Source organism: Echiichthys vipera (assembly GCF_963691815.1).
Source record: "Echiichthys vipera genome assembly, chromosome: 14".
In the NCBI taxonomy this organism is placed as follows: Eukaryota; Metazoa; Chordata; class Actinopteri; order Perciformes; family Trachinidae; genus Echiichthys; species Echiichthys vipera.
Genome location: NC_139839.1, coordinates 12,452,581 through 12,479,332, shown reverse-complemented (window position 1 = coordinate 12,479,332; position 26,752 = coordinate 12,452,581). Strand labels below are relative to the sequence as shown.

Here is a 26,752-nt window from a genome sequence, read left to right as displayed (position 1 = left end):
AGAAGAGAGAGAGAAAAAGTTGCAATTACAAAGCTGTTTGCTACTTCAGCACCACAGAAAGCGCCATAGATTTATCAATACACACAGTTAGGCTACTGACATATCAGAGTCATGGTTGGGACCATAGATTCTAACTTGTACAAACACCAGTTAAATAAAGGATTAATGGAAAACTAGACTAACATCTTCAACTAAACAAGCTGCCTGGCCCTGCACTGTCTCTGCTACCAAAGGGGAAGGAGACTGGGGATGGCAGGTTAACAAGGAGCACGCATTTTGGTCATTTTGCTAACAAGGGGGATGGCACCCTCCCTTATATTACTTGACGGTTATAGTGTTCATTTTTGTTGTAATTGTTTTGGAGGGTGCAGTTGAATTGTTTTGGGTTATACTAGGAGGTGTTTCTAATATTGTCTTCATGACTCAATGAGGGCACATTAAATACTAGAACTTCTTTTACAAGAAGGTAGTGCAGGACTGTTGTTTTTGGACTGCAATAGTTGTGTGTACCTAATAGACGGCCAACTGAATGTTTATGTCAATAGCTTTTTGCTTTGATTGTAACTTTAAAGTTAAAACTGGCAATAAAACTAATAAAACAATTGGGAAGCTTTAGTCTGTTTTCACCTGGTCAGCCTGAGTCTACTTAAAGGGACAGTTCAGGTGGACTTATATCTTGTGGACTTGTATTAAATGTGTATTAACAGAGCTCTGTCTCTAATTGTAAGCACCAGTCAGAGGCAGATGGACTCGTTAATGCAGTGATGCAGTTATGTAAGACCTGCTACTGCTGGCGCTCCTGTCTGTCTATACTGCAGCACAGAGAGGGAGGGAGAAAATGTAGGAGAAAAAAAAGAGCTTGTGAGTTAGTCTGCACTTGCACGTGGTGTTTAGGTGATTATGTTTGTGCACAAACATGTTTTTGTGTGTGCCTATGTGTGTAACAGTGCAGGACACAAGGGGATTGATGTGTGTATCAGGAGGAATTGACTTGTTGTCCTGGGTTTGATGAACTCTTCTCCCTCTTTAACCCATCTCCTTCAATTCCCCACATGCTGGGTAACAGCCAATACAGGGCTCTAAACACTTTACTGCACAGAGGTAGCAGAAAGGGAGAGAGAGAGCCTTAGAGGCCCAGAGAACAAATAAAGAAGGACACTTGTACATGCATATTATTACACCATTAAATTTTGGGGTACACAAGTGCTTCATATGCGATTTGTTCCAGGAGGGAAGACAAAACAACATAAATAATGAATGAAAAATGACTTGTCACTACAAAGTGACTTAATTACAAACACGATCATAAAAGTTAATTTGTTAAATATAAAAAAGCTCCAGGGATCAGAATTTAACATTTTTAAATGTGAAATCAGGACAACAGGGCTCCATGGAGGCAAAGTCATCTGCTGTCCAAACTGCAGTTTCAACTGTCAAAAATAACACTGCTAGACGATCGAATATATCAATGAAAACAGTCTTAAATCAAAACATCCGCAACCACCACAGTTAAAGGACCAGTGTGTAGGGTTTAGGGAGATATATTGGCAGAAATGGAATGTAACATTAATAATTAAGTTTCCATTAGTGTATAATCACCTGAAACTAAGAATCATTGTGTTTTTAATCTAGAAATCTAGAAAGGGCCTTTCATGTTTTTACACTACCTGAAGATCACTGTAGGTTCTCTAAATTGGAAAGGGAGGGTGAGGGTAGGGGTTTTCAGTTGGTCGCAATCTGCAACCTCATTGCTTTGCCAAAGAGTCAAACACACTGCTGCTTTAAGTTACGGTTAGGAAGAAAAACAACTTTGTTAAGCATTGCCATAGTTGAAAGAAGAACGAATCGCAACCACGAATACAATAAACCATCATCATCTGTTGTTGGGAAATGATAAGCAGTCTCCTGTGCCAAAGTCACACACTTTGTTGACCCAACCATCTGCCCCGACCTCCTTCCTATCCGGCTGTTAAGTCTGACGTAACACCCTTTCAAAATAAGATTTCTGGGTCCAAATGCTCCGTTGAAACAAAACAGACACAAAGGTCAAACATGTGAACCATTACATCACCTCTTTCGTCTGTTAAACACCTTTTTAAATGATGAGAAAGAGGTAAAATGACAATTACGTTGTTTTTTAAAAACTCAGATCTGTTCAAACAACGGGTAACATGGCACTGCGGCGTTGTAGAAATAAAAGGCTTGGACCCAGGAATCATATTTTGAAAGGGCGTTACGTCACAACTTAACAGCCGGATAAGGTGTTGTACTGGCATGCTGCTTCAGCCTTTTTTTTTCGGATAGACAACAGTCACAATTCGTATGGCCACTAGAGTCTTGTCAGATAAGCATAAACATAGGCCTTAAATTGAAGACAGCTTAAAAAAAAAGAAAGGGCCTGCAATGGTAGGACCATATTGTTTCAGTGCCAGTGAGACATTGAAATATGATCCAGTAAGTAATAGATCCATGAGTTTGAAGGCCTTAAGAGAAACTGAAACGCGCCCTAAGGCAAACGGCTGTTTTCCCTTGAGGACAGTCTCATGATACTGCCTAGTTGAAACTAACCAGCAGCGATCGCTGGCATGCCGCCTATATGACCCCCATTTGAGAAGTCTTTGCAGTGATGACTAATCCACTTCCAGAGTTGAAATTTGTTCACACAGAGTGTTCCCATTATTGTGTCTGCCCCTTGTAAACACCTGGGTGAAGCTCAGATCCTGACTGAGATCCTGTGCAACAAAACTCTGCTGTTAGCAGGGCTGCTGCAGCATGAGACAGCTTATGGACGCATATTAAGTACCTCATCATATTTACTTATTATTCTACAAGTTCTGTTTCCATGGTAATATCCAGAAAAAAATGATTTAACCATGTTTGCAGAGTGTTTTTGTAATCTGGAGAAGATGGATATCAAGAGCGTATCTAGAAAAAAACCTGAAGCAGTTGGCTGTCGGCTACAATACAGTGCATGCATGTTACAGAGAATGTGAGTGTTGAATATCAGAATAATGTGGAATAGTTGAGGATGAGATAAAACCGGGAGTGGGGGGCGGGGAGTGAAGAGTGAAGAAGGCGAAGAGAGAGGGAGTGAAAGGATGGACTCAACTGTGTGATCTGCCGTGAGGAAAGCAGCAAGCCTATACTGCTGAGAGCTGTGGACCCCAAACGCCTTATCGGAAACCAAAACAGCTATCAATTATTCAACAGGTACAGAGCGAACCAGCTACAGAGGAGAAGACATGGGAGGAGAGGAGATTTGATAGGAGAGGGGGGATAGAGGAGATATATCCTGCAAGGGAGTTAGACACAAAGGAGCTTCTTTTTTTTGTCAGTATGTGCCATGTGGTGTGTTACTTTTTGAATAATGTATCAGCAGCAATGAACAAATGCGGGACTTTAAGCCTAGTGTCAGTTAGTAGACATTTTTTTGAGAATGAGGAGAAAATATCAATATCCATCTGATTGGAAAGAATAAGGCTAGCTTTGCCCTTCATGCAAAAATGAGAAATGTAAAAAAAAAGCACCTTGTGGTTTTAGGGGGTGGTACATGTTGGATCTATTTCTTCGAAAACAAAAGATAGGAGTCTCGTCTGAAGACGTGTCATTACAGAGAGGTTGAAGAGGATGTGCTCACCAATCGGGCAACATGCATAATAACCAAATGGATGAACTGCTGTTATGTGAAATAGCTGAAAAACACATCTTCTCATACAGTCACACTTTACATGTGTAACAAACAGGGTACTGCATGTTATTTAGGAAGCTATAGACTTATTTAGTCGTATTTTTAACTTTGGACAGAGCCAAGCTAGATGTTTTCCCCTCGCCTCCAGCTTTAATCGTAAGCTAAGATACTCTTGCTCTGTACTTTATTTACAAACATGAGATTGATATCTGTCTCCTCCTTTCACTGACATTTTAGGTTTATGGCTCAAAATGTCAGCAATGCCACTGCCCTCCCGTCATGTCAACCACTACTGGAACTCACTGCACCCCACTCCCTCCCCCACCACTACCTTGCTGACTGTGCTGCTGCACATCACATCACGCCGGCACTTTTACCTAATGAAGCCTTTCCCTCATGTGGCTCTGAGGTAGAGCGAAAGATTGTCGGTTCGATCCCTAGCTCCTCTGGTTCGCATGTTGAGGTGTCCTTGTGGAATGGACACTGAATCCCGATTGCTCCCCATGCTACAGATGGGTGTGTGAATGTGTTCTGAATGATATGATGGCCAGGTAGCCTTTGCCATCAGTGTGAATGTCAGTGTGGATGGGTGAATGTGAAAAAGCACCTTAGTAGTGCCCTATATTTATTACAATTTAGTTTTAAATACCTCTTATTTACTTTCTCTAGGCTTGTGCACTTCAGTCAGCAAATAAGGGCGTTGCTGCAAGCCATTGGTTTGTCCAACTGTCTCTACCTCTAGTGACAGGAAAATATCAAAGTTCCTGGTACGAGCAGGAAGAAAAGGGAAAATCAGCCTGAAACACACACACACACACACACACAATCAGCCTCCGTCAGCTCAGTTTTCACTCGCCACTGGCTCTCTCTTCATTCCTTCGTCCACCAGGTGAAGTCCGTTTCCACATAATCACTCATTTTCTTCCTGTGTCCATCTTTCTGTCTCACGCTTTCTCTCTGCCATTCCTCTCTTTCTGCATGTCTGCATCAGCATCTGCTTGGTATACAGTATAACTCCCCCAGTCCTTCAGCTCTGACATTTACACTAACGATTCCTAAGGCGCACACACACACACGCAAGCACGCGCACACACACACACACACACACACATGAACGCACGCACACACACACACACACACACACACACACACACACACACACACACACACACACACACACACACACACATACACACACACATCCACACTACTACGTTTTCATTTTAAAACACATATCTTTTGCGACACATACGCCTGGCATCCACACTACATTTCTACCATTTCTAAGGTGTTTCTGAGCCCCCAAAACAGAGACGTTTGGAAATGCTGCTGCCCCTGTTTTAGTTTGGAAACCTTATATTAGTCAGTCTCATCAGTACCTTTTGTGATTTCATGTGTGGGTGCTCCTTTCCCTTTGCATTGGCTTCCTCCGGCAATGGATAATGCTCCAGATACGGCTCTGATATGAACCTTATTTGCTGTGCAATGAATCCCAATCTGTGTTTCCTGCCACCTTTATCCCCCTGTACTCATGTGTTACCTTCAGTTAAAGATCCACCACGTCATAGGTCCAAGCTAATACATCTCTGGTCTTGATTTTCGCCATTTGCTGTTCTTTTGCCTTACAAAATCCACATGATCGCTGTGTTTTTGCTATCTGATCACAAACATATGTCTCCCTTTCATCCTAAGGCCACATTCACACAGCCTCAGACACCTGTTGTGTTCTTTAACCCCCTAGTGTAGATGCAAAACGCACTGACAAGTCTGATCACCAGTTAAATAATCGGTCACCTCAGTCGTGACGTCAAGTTTGTGTTTCTCCAAAAGTTCAATCCGTGTCAGCTTTTTGCCGCAGGCCGCTGTATCTCCTTCAGCGCCCCCCTGGGGCTTACACCCCCGCAGCCTAAACACAGGGTGGCCTTGCGTTTTCCTCGGATCGCCTGATCTTATCTGAGTGCCTGCTAACTTCCTCACTTTCTCACCTTTCTCTCTGCGGATGCACCCTTGCATCTTACTCTCTGTATCTTTGTATCACACACAAAGTAGATGCAGACCTAGCCCTAGCTGTTGCTAAGTGAACCTGCAATCAGAGGCCTCAACAGGGCTCCTATAGGGACTGATGTCTCATTTGATTGTGCACACAATTCCCGGCTGTCAAGGTTAACCACAACGATTCATAAGCAAATTAAGACCATATTTACCAACTAGTCAGCGAAAACTGCAGTGGCAATTACACAAGTATATTATAAATTATTTTTAATTTTGCTGTGTTAGCCTTTTGGTTTTTCCCACTTTCTTTTGGTTTGAACAATGTAAAATAGTGCAGAGTAATGTTTCCTTTGCTTTGGCCGGCTCTATCAAATTGCACAATGACCTAGTAAAAAAATATTGAATGTACAAAGCAGTATGTTTGTACATAACGATACATGTGGGATAGAGCTTTGTTTTGCAATAAAGTTGGAATATAACACCACCGGGCCTTTGGGAAATGTCATTTCATGCTCTGCACAGCATCATTTGTAGCACTTGGTTGTTTATTTAGCATCGAAACAACTCCTGCTTATTAAGTGTTTCATTTTATGCATTTATTTGTTTGTTCATTGTGTTTGTTAAGGTTCGCCAGTTTAGAAGCTCGGAGCCGTAAAACATCAGTCCCTGTAATTATTTTAACAGACTTAAACATGGCGTCTCAATTGTGAACGCTACGCACGTTCCATAAAATTGTTGTACAACTTAATGATAAAATAGATTTTAGCAGACAGACCATACTGAGCGCAGAAGAAAGAAGGAGTCTGTGAGTGACCTTGAGATCAGGCAGGAGGAGCAGTTGCAAAGAGGTCATTGATATGCACAGCCATCACACGAATGCTCGCTGTGTGTGTAGCGGTGTGTGTGGTGATGCGTTTCATCCTGTTCTCTGCTGTGACTTGCATCAGAGATGTAATTGATTATCATATGAATTCCATGCCAGTCATCAAATCCCAAGGTGATTTAGTTCTCTAATTTGATCTATCCACAGAATCCACACAAAGTGCAACATTCCCTATATGGTGTTCCTCTGCCTAATCTGTAAAATCTGGCCACCTCCTCAGGATGTCGGAACTGCAAGAGCAGATTTGGATCAATCTCGGCACTCAATTACCCCGCCATTTGGTGCTTCACGACCCGTATAAACATTTTGTCACAAATCCATATGTTATTATCATCTACCAAGGCTGCCGCAGATGCAAGTAAACACACAGCAACACAAAATGGCAACAGCAGCTTCTAATTGTTTTGACTGTAGACCTGACAGCGGCCTGAAGGCAAAATGCTTAATTTGCCATCGCAACTGTCAGCTCAGAGACAAAGAAGGGATGTGTCGTTGTCGCAATGCTGTGAAAAAGTGGGTTTGAAGATGACGCAATCAGCATGAATCATGTATATACAGGTCAACGTTTCCACATGAAAATACAGTCTGTATACGGTATATGAACATGAGAGGGTTGAATCAGGACAAAGTTCTCATTTGTTTTAAGTCAATCAGGAACTCCATATTACTGCTGAAGTTTTATAACCAGGCCAGACTTTTATTCACATATGGGCGCTGAGAAAGCCACTGGCCCTCGAGCGAGGTTGAGGCTATAGTCTAAATGAACAGTGACTTGCAATTTTACCATCATATATTGATATTGATCAGTGGATTTCAGTCCTGAGTTAGCTGAAGTTAGCTATATATTATCACGGCTGAAGGTAATATCACAGAACATTCTTCAGATATTGCACATTTTCGTGGATTACAGCATTCTTATTGGCGGGACCGAGTGTGAAAGCGAGAGGATAAAATTATATTATGAAGTAATGATAAGTAGAAAAAGAGACAGTGTCCTGCCTTTTTTAGAAGTTCAAGTTCCCAACTCAAGAAGTCGGAGAGAACACACATTTTATTCACATTATTCCCCCAAAATGATCCGGTCAAACTCGCACTGCTAATACAAAACTCTAAAATCATGCTGTCTTCCATGTAATTTGGGTTGTGTGTCTTCGTGCGACACACAAACGCCATCAAAACGCCACAGTACACGCTCTTATGCAATTACTGTAGTTTATATGATGTATTTTTAGATCAGAGGCTGAAGGAGTTGCATCAAGGGAGAGACGGCAAAGATGCTGTCATAACTCAATCAAATCTGAACACAGACATGAGACTCATATTAGATTCCCATGGAAATCATTATCTCCTGTGTTCATTGCATAGAAAAAAGACGCTCATTATAACTCCCTTGCCTGAGAATCATCACATTTTTAAGTTTTCTTCAATATCAAAGTACTCCAGTGATAGTTTAATGAATATCCATCGGTATACTGCAAACGGGAACTCTCTAAAAGATTATTCCGTGTACCTTTAATGTTCAGTTTGCCAAAATGTAAATATAATCAAAATTGCAGTGTACATATACCAACACATTATATTATAGAAAACAAGTTTGAGTACAAGCAATCCTTTTTGATTTTTTAAAAACCTTTCTTTTTAATACCAAGTCTCCTTTTATACAACTCTCTACAACTCTTTAATACCAAACTGCTTTCAACCAACAATGTTTTCATATCACTGTATGTATTTCCTTTCCACAGCCCATTTTGCAAATATTTGCATAAGCTTATCTTAGGTTATGCTTCTTAGATATTTCGAGAAATTCCTTAACACATAATAATCCAGAGGATAACATATTGACTCAGGATGCGCCCCATATTGCCTCATCATTTTTACTGTGTATTATATTATGTGCCATAATGGAATGCAATTATATAGCCCTGTTTGAAATGTTAATGATGGCACAGATGATTAAGAGTCATGGTGCAGTGCATTCTTTAAAGAAAACCTTGAAATGCTTTCGAAGCCCTGAGAAAGGTCTTTGTATTGATCAATTGCAGTTGATTCATTTGTTTGATCCACCAGTGTCGCGTTAACTCTTAAATTCATCCACACATTCTGACTGCTTATGAGCTCGGCTGGTTAGTGTTTTCATTTTGCACTGAATGAGTGTATTCCAAATGAAGAGATTGGCTTACCTGCACTTTCTGAGTGTAATTGTGTATTAGATGTGGAAAAAAGCTGCAGATCTTTGAAAAGGAAAAGCTGTGACAAGAATAAAGCTTGGTCTCTAATTGGTATAATATTACCAGATTTTGTGTAAATCAATAAGTAACATATTAATAAACTAATATATTTAAACTGTTACATGATAAAAAATATGCAGAAAATGGAGCTAAATCGATAAGTAATTTGACTAAATGAACCTCTGTTATTTTGATCATTGATTAATCATTTCCGTGAATTGTTTCTTAAATGTGAGGATCGTTGTGACATTTTATAGAAAAGGTTTATCGGTTGAGAACCTTTTCTGCAGATTAATTGATAATAAAAGTAATTGTTGGCCTGGCTAAACCCTCAAAATCCAAATGCAACTTTGAGTGTGTGCACTTTTTCCAACTGTGACAGAGCATAATAAAGCCCTTTAAATGTGCTTTTCTTCATGAAAGAGCTCTCCTTAATAATTTGTAAGGTTTGGCGTGTGTTTTGTTCACAGTGTACGGTACTGTGAAAAGCTGTAGATAAAGAGAGAGACAACTTAAAAGTTGGAGACAGAGAGGCAAAGTCAAGTAAGGGAAACAAATCCAGCTTCAAACAAGCTGGGAAACAAAGCTTCGGCAGCTTCCCAAACCAGCCAGCTAGTAGCCAATCAGCCTGCCAGGCCTCTCTCCTCTCAGACTCAAGCTGGCAGCAGGAACTGGCCAAGCAGAGAGATAGAGAAAGAACAAGAGAGAGAGAGAGAGAGGAGGGTGGGGGGTGGGAGGGAGTTTTCATTACACAAAAACACTTATCCTCCTTCTCTCTCTCTCTCTCCCTCTCTCTCTCTCTTGTTTTATCCCACTGCAGAGATAATGTGGGTAAAGGTGACAGACATAGATAACTGTATCTCAGGCAGACTGCACAATTACTCTGAATTTTATTATTGTTACTGACAGCCACATATTTGTAGGAGATACATGCACAATGCATCAGCCATCACCACTGTGTGTGTGTGTGTGTGTGTGTGTGTGTGTGTGTGTGTGTGTGTGTGTGTGTGTGTGTGTGTGTGTGTGTGTGTGTGTGTGTGTGTGTGTGTGTGTGCGCACTATCCATCTGAAATTACAGACAGATTAAATTTAAAGCTTGTCTGCCTCTAGCCAACCAGCTTTCTCTCTGTCTTTCTTTTGCTTTGTCATACATACACACACATGCTCATCAGCCCCTCTGTCATGCCCATTACGTCTCACCCTTAACAAGGAGATCGCCCAGCTCGTGCCCCGACTCGGGCCGACCAAGTGAGCTAATAGATAACGATGTGCATGGATGTACGGGTGTTGTTTCCCCTCTCTGCCGAGCTTCATTGATATGACAAATGACAGACTCCCAGTGTCTCTATTAAATAATGTTTTTCTATTATGTTCTCAGGGTTCAGTCAGCCGTGCTACAAGCAGAACCCTGACAATCTGCTTTTCACAGGAGCCCCACTTTTTTCTGGGGTGGGTGAGGGGATGGAGGATGAGTCACACTCCACAAATACTTCTCTTTAAAATGTCTTTGTGTTCTTTCATATTTTACATGCTTTAAAAAAAAAAAAATGAACATTGAACACCAGTTGGTGTTATGGCTTTTTAGAATTTGTCAAAAGTGATTTTAAAATAGACCTCATCTTTGTCACACAGGTGCATATGCATGCAGAGAAAAGGAGGCTGACAGTGGGACTGGAGCCTCCCTATCAACACACACGCACACGCGCGCGCACGCACACACACACACACACACACACACACAGGCAAGGTCATCGTGGTAAAACTTAATACCTTCTCTCACCACAAGACAGCTGCGTGTCAGAGTGTGATAGTAAACAACAAGGTGTTGGGCGGGTGCTGTTTTTTCTCTTTCCTGCTCGCCCACCGGCGCAGCCACCTTCTCCCGTTTAGTGCAAACACGCGCCCAAAGAAAAAAGATTCTGTTCTTGGTATTGCTGCTGCTGCTGGGCGTCTCGTGCTGTCACGCCTATAGTAACCACCACACACAAGCGCGTTCGCACTCAACCCATGTAGGTGCGCTCGCACAAAGTGCCTGAAGAGGTGAAACTTTTTTAACAAAAAACAAAACAAAAATAACAGTGAACTTTTTTTTCCTAACAATCTAATTCCCACGCGCACTCTTTCTATTTCCCTCTCTCTTTCTCTCACGCACACTGGCGCACGCAGCACCAGCACCAGCCATCCTCGTGCAGGCAAGTCCTACAAACTGCAGTGCGGCAGCGGTTCGCTATTTTAAGAATAATTTTTACATGAAGTGGATAAATATTTAATTGCCTTTTCCATAGTCGGCCACCAGAGCACATAAAGGTCGGCTGGAAGTTGTTAAAGCAGCACCGCTCTTCTGCCACTGAATTTAGCCCAAATTGAAATAAAAAAAACCACTCTAGAATTTGTACCAACTCACAAACACACACCCGACACATCGATGAACGAGCCCGGCACACACGCGCTCCACGCCATCAGTAACAAAAACAAGTAAATTCCTTACCTCGCTTAAACATGTTGGCAGCGGCTGTTTTGGACCGTCTAGTGGTGCCTGTGCTGGAGTAGCATCCTTGTGAGCGTCCAATCCTGTGCTCGCTGGTTGTTAAATTGTTATTTTGATTCCCTTTTGACCGCTTGCAGGCAGGCTGTAGTCTTGTCTCCGCGGTGGCTGTTGGTTTATCAAGTGGAGACGGTTAAAGGAGGAGGAGGAGGAGGAGGAGGATGTGGTGGTGGTGGTGGTGGTGGTGGAGGAGGAAGAAGAGGAGGTGGTCGGATGATGTTTGACAAAATTAAAGACGAATATAGCAGGTCCGCCAGCGGCACTAAGGAAGTTGTCTTGTCCGCTGTTGCTATGAAGTAGGTGAAGAAAAACACCCTGTCCCGTCCTAACACACTGAGATGTGTAGTGATGTTTCAACTCACCGCCATCTGGTGTTTATGAATCAATAACTCGCATTATGACTTCCTTTTTTAATGCCCCAATTTAACATACATGTGTTGTTAAGAGCAGATTGGAAAACCCCCGAAACCAGAGGAAAGTTCCTTCATGTGTTCATCCTCCTTCTCATGTCAGGTTGCAGGTCAGGTGTGTGTGTGTGTGTGTGTGCGTGTGTGTGTGTGTGTGTGTGTGTGAATCGGCTTACTGTCTCCTTTAGAGCTCTGAGGCAGCCGCTTCAATCCCCCACCCACAGCGAGATGTGACCGATGAAAGCCAGAACACATCTCTCTCTCTCTCTCTCTCTCTCTCTCTCTCTCTCTCTCTCTCTCTCTCTCTCTCTCTCTCCCTCTCCCTCTCTCTCTCTCCCTCTCTCCCTCTCCTTCTCTCCCTCTCTCTCTCTCACTCTCTCTCTCTCTCTCTCTCTCCCTCTCTCTCTCACTCTCTCTCTCTCTCTCTCTCTCTCTCTCTCTCTCTCTCTCTCTCTCTCTCTCTCTCTCTCTCTCTCTCTCTCATTAAAATCCTCCTTCCATCATTCTTTTCCTCCCTCTCACTCATCCACTTATGTCCAGTGTCATCCTCTCCAATTCAATGTTATTTCAACAATAGCATATGCTTTATGGGTGTGCATGTTGCATGAGCAATATTAACAAAGCCTCAATTACAATCCAATTACTCCCTTCTTCTTCTTCTTCTTCTTCTTCTTCTTCTTCTTCTTCTTCTTCTTCTTCTTCTTCTTCTTCTTCTTCTTCTTCGTCCTGTCACTCATTTCACTCTCTATCTCACCAATCCATTGCTGTATTGGAATCATTGAATTAAGTAGTATAAGTATGTTGTGCAAGTATACTTATTCAGAATTAGACTGTAAAAAAAGACAACAAATAGTTTCCGCGTTACAAGACGGTATACCGTTATTTAAGGCAAACATTAAAAAAAGATAATACATATGAAAATGTAAGATATAGTTCAACAATTGTATGATGTGAACTTAGAAACAAGATCTGTGTAGTATTGTGTTACTCATTGTATGTTTTTAGGTACTTGATACTCTATATTTGTACTTCACATTTCAGTGAAGCAGTTTTCATCTTATATATTTAACTAGTTTCTATTTAGTCTACTTTGTGTGATTTGCAATATTCATAAGCCTTGCTTTCTTGTTATTGTAAACTTGTTGTTCTAAACCTGTTTTGCTGAATCACTGTCCTTTGCTCTTTAAACATGTTTGTCTCAATTGAACTGATAAAACCTTAATTAACTAGCTAAGTAAACAGGGGCTCAGACAGCGTTGAACTAAGTGTCCCCACGTCATTCCATGTCTACTGCACATGGAAGCTGTGTATTAAACTTCAAGAAATTGTCAGACCCTGAAAACAAAACTACTCAGCTGAATAGCATTACATGACTCTGTCTGTTTGATTGTCGGCCCATTTGTTGACTTGTATAATTGTTGACCTGTATAATTATTTCTCACCACACTTTGCATATCAATATTTTGCATGGTCATCTTATAATACATGCTTCTGTACTTCGATAGTATTCACCATAATATAACATGGTTAAAATGATCCTCCATACTTGTCTTATATTATTTTTTATTTTTTTTTGTTAAGGTTGTTTCTATGGCATTCTTTCCCCAAGTAAATATAATATTTTGTTTTGCCCGAGTGTGTTGAATTCTTCTTTATTTATATTTCTGCAAAGAACTTGGTTATTATATTTTTATACACACTGCAGTGAAGCAGAAAGTGTTGTTTTGACTTTACTTCTTATTACTGACAGAACTGACACAGTCCGTTTCCTCTGGGTTGCCAGGTTTGTCTGCCCCAGTCCCAGTGCCCAGATGATTTTGTCCCTGCCACTGTGTGTTGTCTGTTTGGTAGCATTGCAGTTTACTTTGAGTTTTTACTTTTCCTTTATCTTTGGCTATAATTTGGGTGGCCAGGATCATATCTTTCACATTTTTCTCCAGTTTTCATCCCTAGTTTTAAAATAACAGACTTAACTATCACACTGCCAAAGCAATTATCCACTGCTAACACTAAACGGGGTGGAGTTGAATGTTCCTGAATGTGTATTTGTGTTTATGTAGAACAGAACATTATAACAAAGGCATTACAGTCGTGTGAGGAATCATGAGAACGGTGTTAATCAGAGTAATTACAGTTTTCATGTGTTTCTCAAATGGGTTTTCTCTTCAGCTGTGGCCTGCATTGACATATTGATTTGTCTCTGAGGAGGTTTTCTCTTCCAGGAGGCATTCAATTTTACTTTGATCAGAACAGGCATCGTTTTCGGCAAACAACTATTTGCCATGTGAGATATAGTGGAATAATGGCTACCTGAGTCACTCTCACTCTGTGTGTTGTTTCCTTTAAATTCAAAATGTATTTTTGTGAGGAATTCGGTCCCTTTGTGTAACATATTTGCTACAGTGGAGCAGAAAATGTTTTTCTGTTATCTAATTTTAAGGGGAGAACTCACACATGCTGTCTCTGCTGCTGGGTTTGTCTTTATGTAGCGCCCAGTCCTTTTGTATCCTGTCTTTTCGCTCTCTCTCTCTCTCTCTCTTTCTCACTTTGTGTTTCTCTGTTGTTGATGAGTGGTTTTATTGTGTTTTAAATTGTGACAATAAAGGTTTTATAATCCATTATCTATTATCTGTCCCTCTGTCTGCTTTGTTTCCACCTCTCCCACTCATTTATTTTTGTTTTTCTCTGCTTCAGAATTCAGAGCTGTTCTCATATCAGCATTCATATTTTAACTGCATATTAGCTACAAATCATAAATAAAGCGACTGAGCGATTAGAAAGTAGATTGTTTTTCAAAAACACAAAATGGGTATGGGGGGGTACGTATCAGTGTAGTGTGTGTGTGTGATGTGTCTGGTGTGTGCATGTGCAGGATTGTGTGTGTATGTAACAGGCTAGTTGTGCACATGTGATTGGGAGTGGATGTATGTTGAGGTGTATGTATGAGTAGACTGTATAGGAGGAAGTCAATATCCTCATAAATTAAATTTTACCTGTCATCAATCCTGGTTCAATCCTGAACCACTTCCTTCTTTGGAACCAGGGGCGGAGAACCAGGGGCGGAGTGGCCATCGGGACAACAAGGAGATTTCCCGGTCAGCCGGTGGCCAATGAGCTCAAATGAACTGGCCAGCAGACTGCCCTGCGCAGCCGTGTGATGTTCATGACCGGGCCACTCATTAGTTAAAACTCTTCAGAATCAAGCAAGTTCCGGTGAAATCTCAGAAATCTCTATAAACCGTAGATGCAAAGTGTCCAACCACCATGTATAACACTTGTTGTTTCTCTACATCTCATTCATGGTTGCTACAGTGCCACACTCACTCTCATTAATCCAGCATACAGGTTTTTGTTTAGCCTCCTATCTTGATCTAATTATTTTTATTCAGACGTTACATAACTTTCATGACCACAAAAATAAAATGGCCAACGATTGAAATAGTTTTTTGGTTCATAAATGAATGTAGAATAGTTGGAGCAAAGCCTCATGGGGAATGGGAACTGCGTATCCTCCAATGATCGCTCCACGTTTATCCAATGAACAAATGGGGATGAATGAGCAGCTGACAGACAGAGAGAAAGAGGGCAAGGTTGAAGGAGCGGATTTTCTTACACTGGAAAAGGAATCGGATTTGCGTGTTTGATTTGCTCAGTTACACCTGATGGAGGGAAAGAAGAGAAAGGAGAACGGAGGGGCTGAAAAGGCCAGAATGAAGAAGAAGCACATGCTGGAGGAGAGTGCATCAAAATGGTCAGAAATCACGGATTCATTCAGAAACAACCAGGCGTCAACAAGTGCTGCAGGTGAGTTGACAGGAAAACGGTTAGCTCAAGCTTCTTCTTTTTTCAAACATTTTAGCTGAGTTCGTCATTGTTCCTCCTCAGTGGGGCGGTGTCGTCATATCACGGTCTGCACCGCAAGTTTTACACACACACACACACACACACACACACACACACTCACACACACACACCCCTGAGCCCGTTGTGGGCCGGTGCAGTCAGAATTGTGGATTTTTGTGTCCCCCTCCGCCCCTGTTTGGAACGTCAATAAAGTCTTCTTGCCAATTTCATATTTAGATATGTATTGACTTTTCTCAAAATGTATGCTGACAAGAAAGCAAATAAGCAAGAAAAATATTTTAAAAATATCTCTGGTGGTTACCAAAAAAATACTGTCCCCTAGATAGCATTTGTCTCTTCAATGCGAAAAAAACTAAAAGAAATCACATTTGTCAAACACACATACAAAACCAGCTTTTATTAAATATGTTATTTAGTTGAAAGCAAATCATCATAGCTTAGTGTTAGTTGTTAGTGAATGTATTATTTGGGGAAAAACTGGGCCTCAGCATCAAGACGGGAGAAAGAGTTGACTGCCTCTAACTGCTTGTATCTGAATAATTCAGACAAGGGAAAACATTAACAGTAACACATTTAAATTAGAAGGTATACAAGCTGAAGAACAAAACATAAATGTATTCATAAATGTAAAGTTGTTAAAAAATTTAAGATTTTACATACCCAGCAGATATGAAGCCAGACAAGCATTCATTCTGAGTTGTGCCTCTGGCTATCTGACATGTCTAAGTCCAATACATAGACTGTATAAAAAAATGTACGTAGCATACCCGCCGAGGTCCGTTCTCTTAACTTGATCCAATCTTGTCAGACTTTGACTCCATCTCATAGGGAGATATGGCCATCTGGCTGGCATATACCCTAGCTGTCACTCAAGAGGCCATAAATAGGTTTATTTATTCTGTGAAAATGGCCTGTTTAACATGGGGGTCAATGAGAAGTTGCTCTATTATGAAACCAGCCCCTAGTGGACACCCGGTGAACTGCAATTTTTGGCACTTTTGTATTGGATTAACCAGGAAGTCGCTGTGGTTGGGGTCTGCTCCAGTATTCATTTTCCCTCTAACACTGTGTTGGTTCCCACTTAAGAACTCCAGAAAAACGAATCAGATGATTTAGCTGCTACATTCTCCACTAGTTTCATAGGCTAGATGCTAAGTCAGCTGCCAGCTGTGGCTCATTGGTCCCTCAGGTTTTGGCCATACTAGCCACATGGCTCTATGGATTTTGGTAGGTTGGTCCACCACTGGTCCTGATGGAAATGATGGAAATCTCTACTATTGGATGGATTGCCATACAATTTGTGACAGGAGTCCATGGTTCCCAGAGGGTGAATCCTAGAGACTTTAGTGATCCTCTCACTTTTTTGAGTTTCACATTTTTATTTTGAATAAAATATCTAACTACCGAATGGACTGCAATTCAATTTTGTAAAGATACTCATGTCCACCTCAGGAATAATTGTAATCACTTATGTTACTAGTCATATAGCGTCGTCATCATCTTCGTCCTTGATTTGTGACTAAATATTCGGAAAACTAATGACATTTCTGTCAGCCTCACCTGTACTTTGTGTTTAGTGCTAATTAGCTATTATTAACATGCTACGACACTAAACCAAGATGGTGACTATGGTAACTATTACACCTGCTTAACATCAGCATGCTAGCATTGTCACTTTTAAAATGTAGCTCAAAGCCCTGTTGTGCCTCTGTGCAGCCTCAAAGAACTGCGACGCCCACATTTTGCGGCTCCAGTTCCCGAAGTGATTGTCCTTTTCATTTACTCCATTGACCAAAATGTTATTGTTAAAATGAGGTTTCCTCTCACATTTCTATTTAAATGGGCTTTGCACAAGCTTTCTTTAAGGCCATGCACACCCACACAGATGTTTTCAATTACACTGGCTGATTAGACCTTGAGTCAGGTGAAGGTTGGGTGAAGCACAAAGATTAAAGGGAGGATTAGAGGAATAAGGTGTTGTTGTCAACTATGTGTACTAATAGTCAAGAGTGAGAACGATGTCAATAGACCTACTTACCAAGAATCAGGCAACAATCAAATCTGTGTGGGTGGACTATTAGGTGTGTAAGTGCTTTAATGACACTAATGCATTAAACAACACGTTCCTTCTCCCAAGATGAAGATGTGAAGCCTCACACTGTCTTTTCTTCCTCTCCCTATCTCCTCGATACCTGCCTTTCTGGCTTTTGTTAAAGTTTATTTCTGTTTGTCTGTGTCTCGTCTTTTCAGACCTTAAGTTGATTTGGAAATCACTTTTTCTACGTGTGAAAAGAGTTGAGCATCAGTGTTAACAACAGTTGGATACAGCTGTTCCATATTTAATCAAAAAAATAGATTTGGCCATAATGAACACAAAGTGTTCCCCATATTGCAGTGTGATATGGGAATAATACGGTCCAGAGACACTATAGCTGAAAAATAAATAATACAAGCAATATTGCTGTTTCGGGGCATAATAGTGTTTTGTTTATTTTTATTTGAGCTCGCTACAGAATAAATTGATTGCGTTTAACAGAACAACCATAAAATTAATGTTGAGTCCAAGTCAAGAGACCCCTCAGCTTTTTCATATTTTGATTTGAAGTATCACACAAGCAAGTATTTGTAAGTACCCAAGAAGAGGAATACATATAATTTGTGTCTAGCGTTGCAGTCAATTCTCCAGTGCTCCAGTCAATTCTCCAACCTCATTAAGCCTAAAGCTCTGTTTATTTTATAGCTCCCTATGATTTGTTCTTTCTTTGAACATTTTAAATGTAAAATGATTTTAAATGGCAGGTCACAGCATCTGATAAATGTGTGAAAATTATTATGAGCACTCTTGTACAAAACATGGACCTGCCGTATATACTGTAAAGCCAAAGTCTCAATGCATTTATTTGGATTATGCTACAGTGAGACAAATAGGTGTTACGATTATATAAGTGACCTAATAAAATATGTTCTATGTTCCCCTATAATTATAATACTTCTCTGGAATAATTTTCAACATTATAGTGCCATAAAACCGTTTACAACCCCAATGTCTTGTGTGTGTTATAATGTTATACAAGTTCAGCAGCTCATCATGCAAATGGGGAAGAGAGGTGATTTGTACGGGTGGTTTAATATATCAGTTTTATACTTGAAAGCAATGGGCTTTTGGGCCCTATTAGAATGAATCTACATGTTTCATGAATTTAAGATGATGACAGATTTAAAGATTTACTTGAGTAATGTAATATCTAATATCTGATATTTAATCTTCAGTTGTCACACTTTATTTGGGTGTTCCAGTATTGATACTCAGTACTGTAATATGTCACTACAACGTGCGCACATTGTCCAGCAATGTTCTTAATTGTGTGAAGTTTTCCATAGATGTTTGAGATCGGGTGTAGGATACATCTGAGAATTGGAATATCTGAAATGTACTCTGGGTAGGAGTTACATACCAAATTTAGTATGATTAAATATGCATACTGTGGAGAGAACTATGTTTTATATAATTAATCTATGAAGCTTAGTATTTTAAACTGAAAGGGTACTACTATTACTACTAGTAATGTGAGAAAAGTTGTACAAAGCCCTTTGTGGCTCCAGAGGGAGCTGTGTGGAGTCTGATAAATTGCCTCAAGTGATGTCACTTGAAGCAGCGTTGGCTGGAAATGAAAGAAATCTGGAGGTGTGGAGTTATACAGAAGTGAGCTTTCCAGACCTCTGTAGTGTCTTTTGGATGTTTGAGCCTCACTCGCAGAATGGCGCAGAGTTTTCCACAAGACTGTTTTTAGGTTCATCTGCTGAAGGGGGAAAGATTCACCGTGCTCTTCATAAATCTCGGTTTAAAGGTCTCATGTTATGCTCATTTTCAGGTTCATTATTGTGTTTTTGGTTTCTACTAGAACATGTTTACATGCTTTAATGTTAAAAAAAACATGTCATTTTTGTCATACTGTCTGTCTCAATAAACCTGTATTCACCATCAGGCTGAAACGCTCGATTTTTTAAGCCCCCCTCTGAAAAATACCCATTCTACTCTGATTGGTCAACGTTTCCGGGTTTGTAACATGCGGCTCCTTTAAAAGGCACAGTCTCTGGATACGGGCTTTGTGCATTTCTATACTTCTTGTGAACGCAATATCTTAGTAAACCCTGGAGGTAATGTCTTCAAATTTGGTACAAATGTCAACTTGGACTCAAGAATGAACTGATCTTGGATGTCAAAGGTAAAAGTCACTGTGTCCATTACCCAATAATTCCTACACTAATATGACAACATTTCACATAAATGTCTAATAGGATAAAAATGATGAAGTGATGACAGACGGGGAGACATTTGGTCGGATGCTTAATTGGCGACACTAATCTTGAAATTGTGGTGGTAATTTTAGATCTTCTGTGCTGCCGGGTTGAAGACAAATCTCCTGAATATCTTTATTAAATTCCTTCAAAATCTTCACTGCATATATAATGTAAGTCTGAACAAACATGGATATAAACTCAGAGGTGCAGAGCTGATGTCTGGAAGGGACACACACACACACACAAAAGTTTTGGGTTTTTTTGCCCATATGCAACTCATACTATGCCACTATAATTTACAACTTCGTAGAGGCTCGCCATATCATTTAAGAAGTACTGCACATAGAATAATTTACTGTGCTAACCTTTCTTGTTTATTTGTCCTAAACAGCCAAAAGCAAGTATACTTAATTGTTATATTCATAAATCAATTTTAATTTAAATAATTTTAAGGGTCTCAGGCATGTAACGTCTACTCACCCCCAGTTCTTCTCACCATCTTTCTTTTCTCCCAGGGTATGGGACTATGTTATGAATAATTGATATGGATGAATTTCAAAACATGAAGCCCTTTTTTTAAGCCTGCTGATCATCAGCGTCTATGTACGAAACTACCCCTACATTTGCACCGTAGTGGAGGAGACCAGAGAAAGAATGTGAAGTCAGAAATATATTTTTCAAACATAATTTCAGTCATTTCTTTTTAGATGTGAATCTAAAACGTGAAGAATGTGAAGTCTGAAAATACATTTGTTCAATGTTAAATAAGAGTCCCATTGAGATACAAGATCTCTTCTTTCAGGAGTCTTGGTCAACACTGAAGCATAAGCAGTTTCTAGGAACATGTTTTTTTGTGAAGTAGGAGACATCTTGAGTTTAGCAGTTAAACTTTTGAAATGATATTTGCATATTTATTAGTTTCTGCTTTTTTTTTTAATGATGGAGAAGGAGTAGAAATGCTTTTGAGAATATCAGACACTTTTTTCTAGTGTTTTGAACCATATCTGGAGGGGATCTTCCACTTATTGGTACCTGACAGTTGAGCAGTCAAAAAAAGTGCTTCTCATAGAAAAACAAACATAATCTCATCCATTTATTCATCCACACCTCCTGTCGACTGCTGTGTTCAATTGAAATAAGATCTGCAGTTATGCAACATTATAAAGTGAATAAATCATCATTCTTTCGGCTAAATATGGTCCTCTTCCGGGTTTTGATGTCGGCACCGGTCAGCCACCATCTGTCCATCTAGTCCCTCATCTGCCAAATGTTGTTTGGAATTATCTACTTACCGGTAACTCTGGCAGGTAACCAGCCATTGTTTGGGGATTGTATTCCATGATTAAAGCTGGTCGTTGGGTAAAACAATCAAAGTCATCCGTAAATGGCAAGAAATATCAGATTCTGTGACATATCTTGATCATACAAGGCTTTTTATTTATTCTGAGTTAATGTATCCAGTTACTTGATTAAATGCCCTATTATAGAGATGAAAGAAGTCATTAAGGATCCTGTTCCAGATTTCAATCAATATCAACAATTCTCTCAATTCATCTATCTCAAGATCAAGTAACGTATTCCTTGATATTCCATCCGATTCGATGCTCCCTTCATCTTTCCTAAGAAATATACCACACATATTTTGGTTATAATGTGATGATGTGCCCTGTTCAGTTCTTTCCCAGCATGTTATCTGACTCCAGGATTTGTTTAATTGCAAACATATTTCTATCTTTGCCCTCCCATCCTTCTTTTTCAGCAGCCCTGCATCCCTGCTATAAATTACTTGCTTCCCTTATTGTTATATGCTCTTGTGAGGCTAATTTCTTTCTTGACCAGATGAACTGTGCCTACTTAATGTAAATGTTGTGTTGGTCTCTGAATCTAGGGACATTAATAAGTCCTCTCTGCATCGCTCTCTTGCTTACCTTGCAGGGATAGGTCATTCGTAGAAATGATGGACAGGTGATCTGTGCCGGGCCGCTGTGACCTCTTTAACCTTTCAGTGACCTTTCATGACCTTCTGACCAGCCGATTAGTGTCCACCCCGTCCCTCTCTGATTAGCCTGTAAATTGGAGCTATTTGGATGACCTTTTCAGCGGAAAGGTCCACTCCCTCTGCTTCCTCTCCTCATGCACTCGTACTTCTTTTCCACCACCTTTATTTTCAGCAGCGCTCAATCACACAAACACACGCACACACACACACACACACACACACACACACACAAACAAAATCCAACACTCCACCTCAAGCAGCCCATCTCACATCTCCCCTTTTTGCTTCTGAAGGGTAACATGATGACGCTTATCGACTACCATGATGTTAACCACAGCACATTTGTAGTTTCGTTCTCCTACATTTCACTGTGTCCTCACTCAAGTCTCCAGCCCGTGTATGTTCTTCAATTACTCTTCAGGTTCCTGTAGCTGCTATCACTTCATACCTACTCTAGTACATCTTTCCTTGCGTCTTCCACATTGCTGAATATGAAAACCACAGTTCCAGCTACATTATAAAATTGGTAATTACACAAACCCAAAGGAGGCTGTGTCACTTTAAAAGGACCATTAAAGGACCACCAACAGAGCTTACAATGCAACTTTCTCCTCTGTGGTCAATCGACAGCTCAGTTGGACTTAATTTCAGGGGGGAACAATGCCACAGCTGCAGACGGAAATGTTCAATAGATTATATAAAGCGGCTACTATAGGCCAGACTGTAAACCGCCAGCAGTGCCTGCCCACACACTTCATATGTTCCACTGAGACTCACCCCAAATGAAGGAGTTATTTTATCTCCCCCAATCCATATCTTTCACTCGTCCTATCGTTTATCTTTCTCTCCCTGTTGTATTTTATCACTGTCTATCTTGTTTTACAGGGTTTGGGGAAATGAGATACAGGGAGAGAGAGCGAGAGGCAGAGAGGAAGACAAAGTGGTATGTTTACTGTGGAGCTTCATGGCGTCTGTTGGTCCCTCTGGGAGAGCCCGTTGGCCTTAACCTTGAGATGTGCACATACAGACAAATACACTGAAACACACAAGTGATTTAAGTGGATGTAGAAAGTGATCACTAAGAGGCAAGTCAACAAAACAGCTTCCAGGTGATATCGTCAGGTAACGTCAGACTAAATGACGGACGGTGGAACAACCAAAGTATGTGGAAGCTTTAATGTTACCTAGCTAAAGAAAAACAACCAGGAGAGTGATAAGAACCGTTCTTTTAAGCCAGACCAGTAAGTACCAAGACCTGGTAACTTATTGATCAGTTTTTACCCTGCCTTTATCAAACCGTGTGTTTTACTCTGCCTCTATCAGAGTTCTGAGTTCAGGGTATCTGTTTGAAATTGGGATAATTATTGCTTTGAAAAGCAGCCATGGTGGTAGCTAATGATATGAACAAGTAACTTTATTGATCCAGTGACTGGAGAACTAGCCTGACTAGCTCGATCTACTTGTTCATATGAAAATCACAATACACTACTCAGGAGGAAATCTTCAGAGTTCTTGAGCAGAAGAGGATGTCGACAGTTGTTATTCAATAATTAATAAATGCGCAAGTAAAACCCACAATCAATATCTAGGGCATGTCTAAGTGTGTGTGTGTGTCTGTCTGTCTGTCTGTCTCTCTGTCTGTCTGTCTGTCTGGGGCGTACCTGAATCTGAGATGGCTTAAATCTTATTTTTAGGTTCAGAAAATGTACCCGGCTCTGAGGTCTAATACTGTTGTGCTGAAGGCTATACCAATAATGCATGTTGGAGTGTCTTTGTACCTTCCTTTATTGGTTCAGTTACTTCTCTTGCTTTAACGTTATCTGACAAGTCGCCGGTGCCATACCTGTTTAATCGTGTGAACCATTCTTATCATTTTAAGTACTTTATAATAAATTAAAAAAAAAATTAAATGATGTTGTATCCATGTTTGAAAATTGCATTTGTAATATCAACACCCTTCCTCTTTAGTGTGTGCATGTTGTCTACATTTGTTGCTTTCTGTAGCACTTGGTAATAGCAGTGCTTTGCGGGGCAACAGTGTCACCATTAAAAAGGAAGCTAAAAAAAGACAGCTGGACGACGCAATTATCCAACTGATATGAAAACTGCAAGAAAACATTTGCAAGGCGAGCACAACACCCACCACAGTGCAGAGCTTTCTTTGCCAAGCGACCGCTTAGCCCCTCTCTGCTCAACACATTTATTCTACTTATAAACAGCAAAATATCACAGACCAGAGCAAACACCTATAATTCACACAACTCCCCCCAGTAATTAGCCTCCCCCGCCATTTCCTCTGCAAGTACTTAATATTTGCAGAACGGCATCGCTGTCCAACAAATTGTTTTAAATAGCCTAGTGCAACTCATCCGTAATATTTAACGTTTTTCCAAAGTGAAACTTCCCACATAATAAGATAATAGTTTAAACTAAACATTTTTGCAATAATAGGTTTAATGAATAATTCATAAGCATTCAAATAATTACACAGCATATATATATAATATCAATCAATCAATCACTCTTTGTTTATATGGCACTTTTCATACTTTGACAGTAGCGCAAAGTACCTTACAGAAAATAAAAATGAAACAAAACATGAACAACAAAGAAACACCGTGAAAACCCAAACCTCCCAACCCAAAAAGTATACACACAGAGATACACAAAGACATACACACTCACGCACACACATAGCCATACACATACCCACGCACATCCACACACATACACTAGTGGTTACTGAGGAGACATGGCTAGGCACCGAGATCTGAGGTGAGGAAGAATCTACCTTTGGGGGCCTGGACAACTCCAGGTGTGGTCAACCCCTGGAGGGAACACTGAAAAACCGAGGGGCTAAAAGAATAAAATAAGGCATAGAAGCTAAAAACTGAGGGAATAAAAAGTAAAATAAGATACAAAAAGAATAAATACTATGAGGGAATAAAAAGAGTCAAAACAGTAAAATAAGATAAAAGGAATACAAGCTAAAAATAGTATAAAAATACATATATAAGAAGCATAAAATGAATTAGAAATAATTAAACAGGTCAGTTAAAGCCTGATTAAAAACATCAACATTCTCTGTGGCCCTGAGGTTAGATTGAATACCTCTCCCTGATAAACTCCCTGTTTCAATTGCATATTTTACATTTAAATATTAAAATTAAATTTGTGTGCTAGATGAAGAACAGGTTGTACTTATGAATTGCTGTTTTTGAAAAAAGTAATGTAGCCTACTGACTAATGAACAAATGCATTCCCGAAACTGCAGTTTACTATTCGGTTGTGCACCAAATACAAACAAGTCATTTCATATTGCCTTGTGAATTTTAAATATTTCAATATTCCCTCCTCTTTTTCTAGCGTTGAGCCTTATTTTTTGTTTTGTTTCATTCGAGAGGATAGTGATACACAAGCTAACATGGAGTTATTATTAAATGAGGGAGATTGAACATGAATATAATGTTCCATTAAAATAAATTTTTGGATATATCTTTCTTGCAGAGAGATGGATGAGGAGTTTGATGAGAGTGGTATAAAACTTCTCATCTTACTCTCGGCCAAACCACATAAGCATATTTCTTAATATGTCTCAGTCATTTAATTTAATGATTATTATGTCCTTGGCTGTGGAAAGCCCATTATTTTTGTAAGTCACTGTGATCAATGTCATGACATCAGTATCATGTCTGAAATAAACACCCTATGTTTGTTTATTAGCAACACTGCTGACAAATGCTGACCCTGTAAAGAGGAGGAAAATAAATCAATTTGTGGTAGTATTTTAGGGAAAGACACAAAATGAATGGATAAGTGAAAGGATGATATTAAATAGGGTTGAAGAAGAGTACATTGGTGAGAGAAGAGAGACTCTGAGGTAGAGAGAGGAGTGCTGAGTGAGCTATAAACACATTGGCCCTCATTTATCAAACGAACGTACGGCAGAAAAACGTGCGTGCGACCATTTCCTGGCAAACTTCGGCATTTATCAATTTGGACGTGAGCGGGAGCTACGATCAAATCTCACGTCTGTTCTGAGATCGTGTACGCACATTTCAGCCTGTGTATTTGCGGTGCAGCACAGCAAAATCTGGCTGAACATAATGAACAAACCTCAGCTGTCATTAAGCATAAGCAGTCACATATTAAGAACAGATCAAAACGGATTCTTAAAACGAATAAAATGAATGAATGATTACGCATTCATCAATCGCCAAAACTACCACTCGTGAAATGTACAGGTGATTTGTGATGCCTAGCTATCGCTTTTAAACGTGGTGGCCAGGTGGCCGGGGGGGGGGGGGGGGGGGCTCACACGATTCTTTTATATTTCATAACAGCTCGGCTCCAGCCCCCCGCGACCCCGACAGGGACAGGCGGTTGAAGATGAATATATCAATGAATGTGTAGGCGCGCGGCTGCAGCAAGGGGCACTGAAGAGCCAAAGTCATCTCCTCGGTTAGTGGCTACCCTCGATGAATTGCATTAAATCAAATCTACGACCAATTCTGCGCTCAAATCTGCGCCCGCTTTAGTTGCTCTGACCCAGTAGCAATGGCACCAGATCCGTATCATATTTAATGTAATCAACATTGTGTTTTCTGTCCAGATTGTAATCTTAGTACAGATAGATTTCAAAAGCCCTTGATTTCTGTTTTAGAGTGAACTGCATTGTCTGTCGTGAAAGAACACCATCAGGCAATTCTAGTTCACTCAGCCTGTGGGGAGTATTGTTTGTCTTTTTGCTCATGACTATTTGCCTAGAAATAGCAAAGGAATCTCTTTTAAACTTAGTTCAAATAAAGCTTGTTTGAAGTCCTTACTTTACTTTAATACCAAAT

The 26,752-nt window shown here is 40.2% G+C and overlaps 1 protein-coding gene across 1 annotated transcript in view; it reads right to left on the bottom strand.

Moving 5' to 3' along the window:
• Nucleotides 1–11,325, bottom strand: part of rtn4rl1a (reticulon 4 receptor-like 1a) — a gene marked incomplete at its 3' end in the record, with an annotated part of 81,914 nt that extends 70,589 nt beyond the window's left edge. Inside the window, exon 1 of the mRNA XM_083927528.1 lies at nt 11,280–11,325. Within this exon, the coding sequence (XP_083783654.1) occupies nt 11,280–11,292 (13 nt within the window). The 5' untranslated portion in view covers nt 11,293–11,325. The remainder of the gene's footprint in view (nt 1–11,279) is intronic.
• Nucleotides 11,326–26,752: the final 15,427 nt, after the last annotated feature.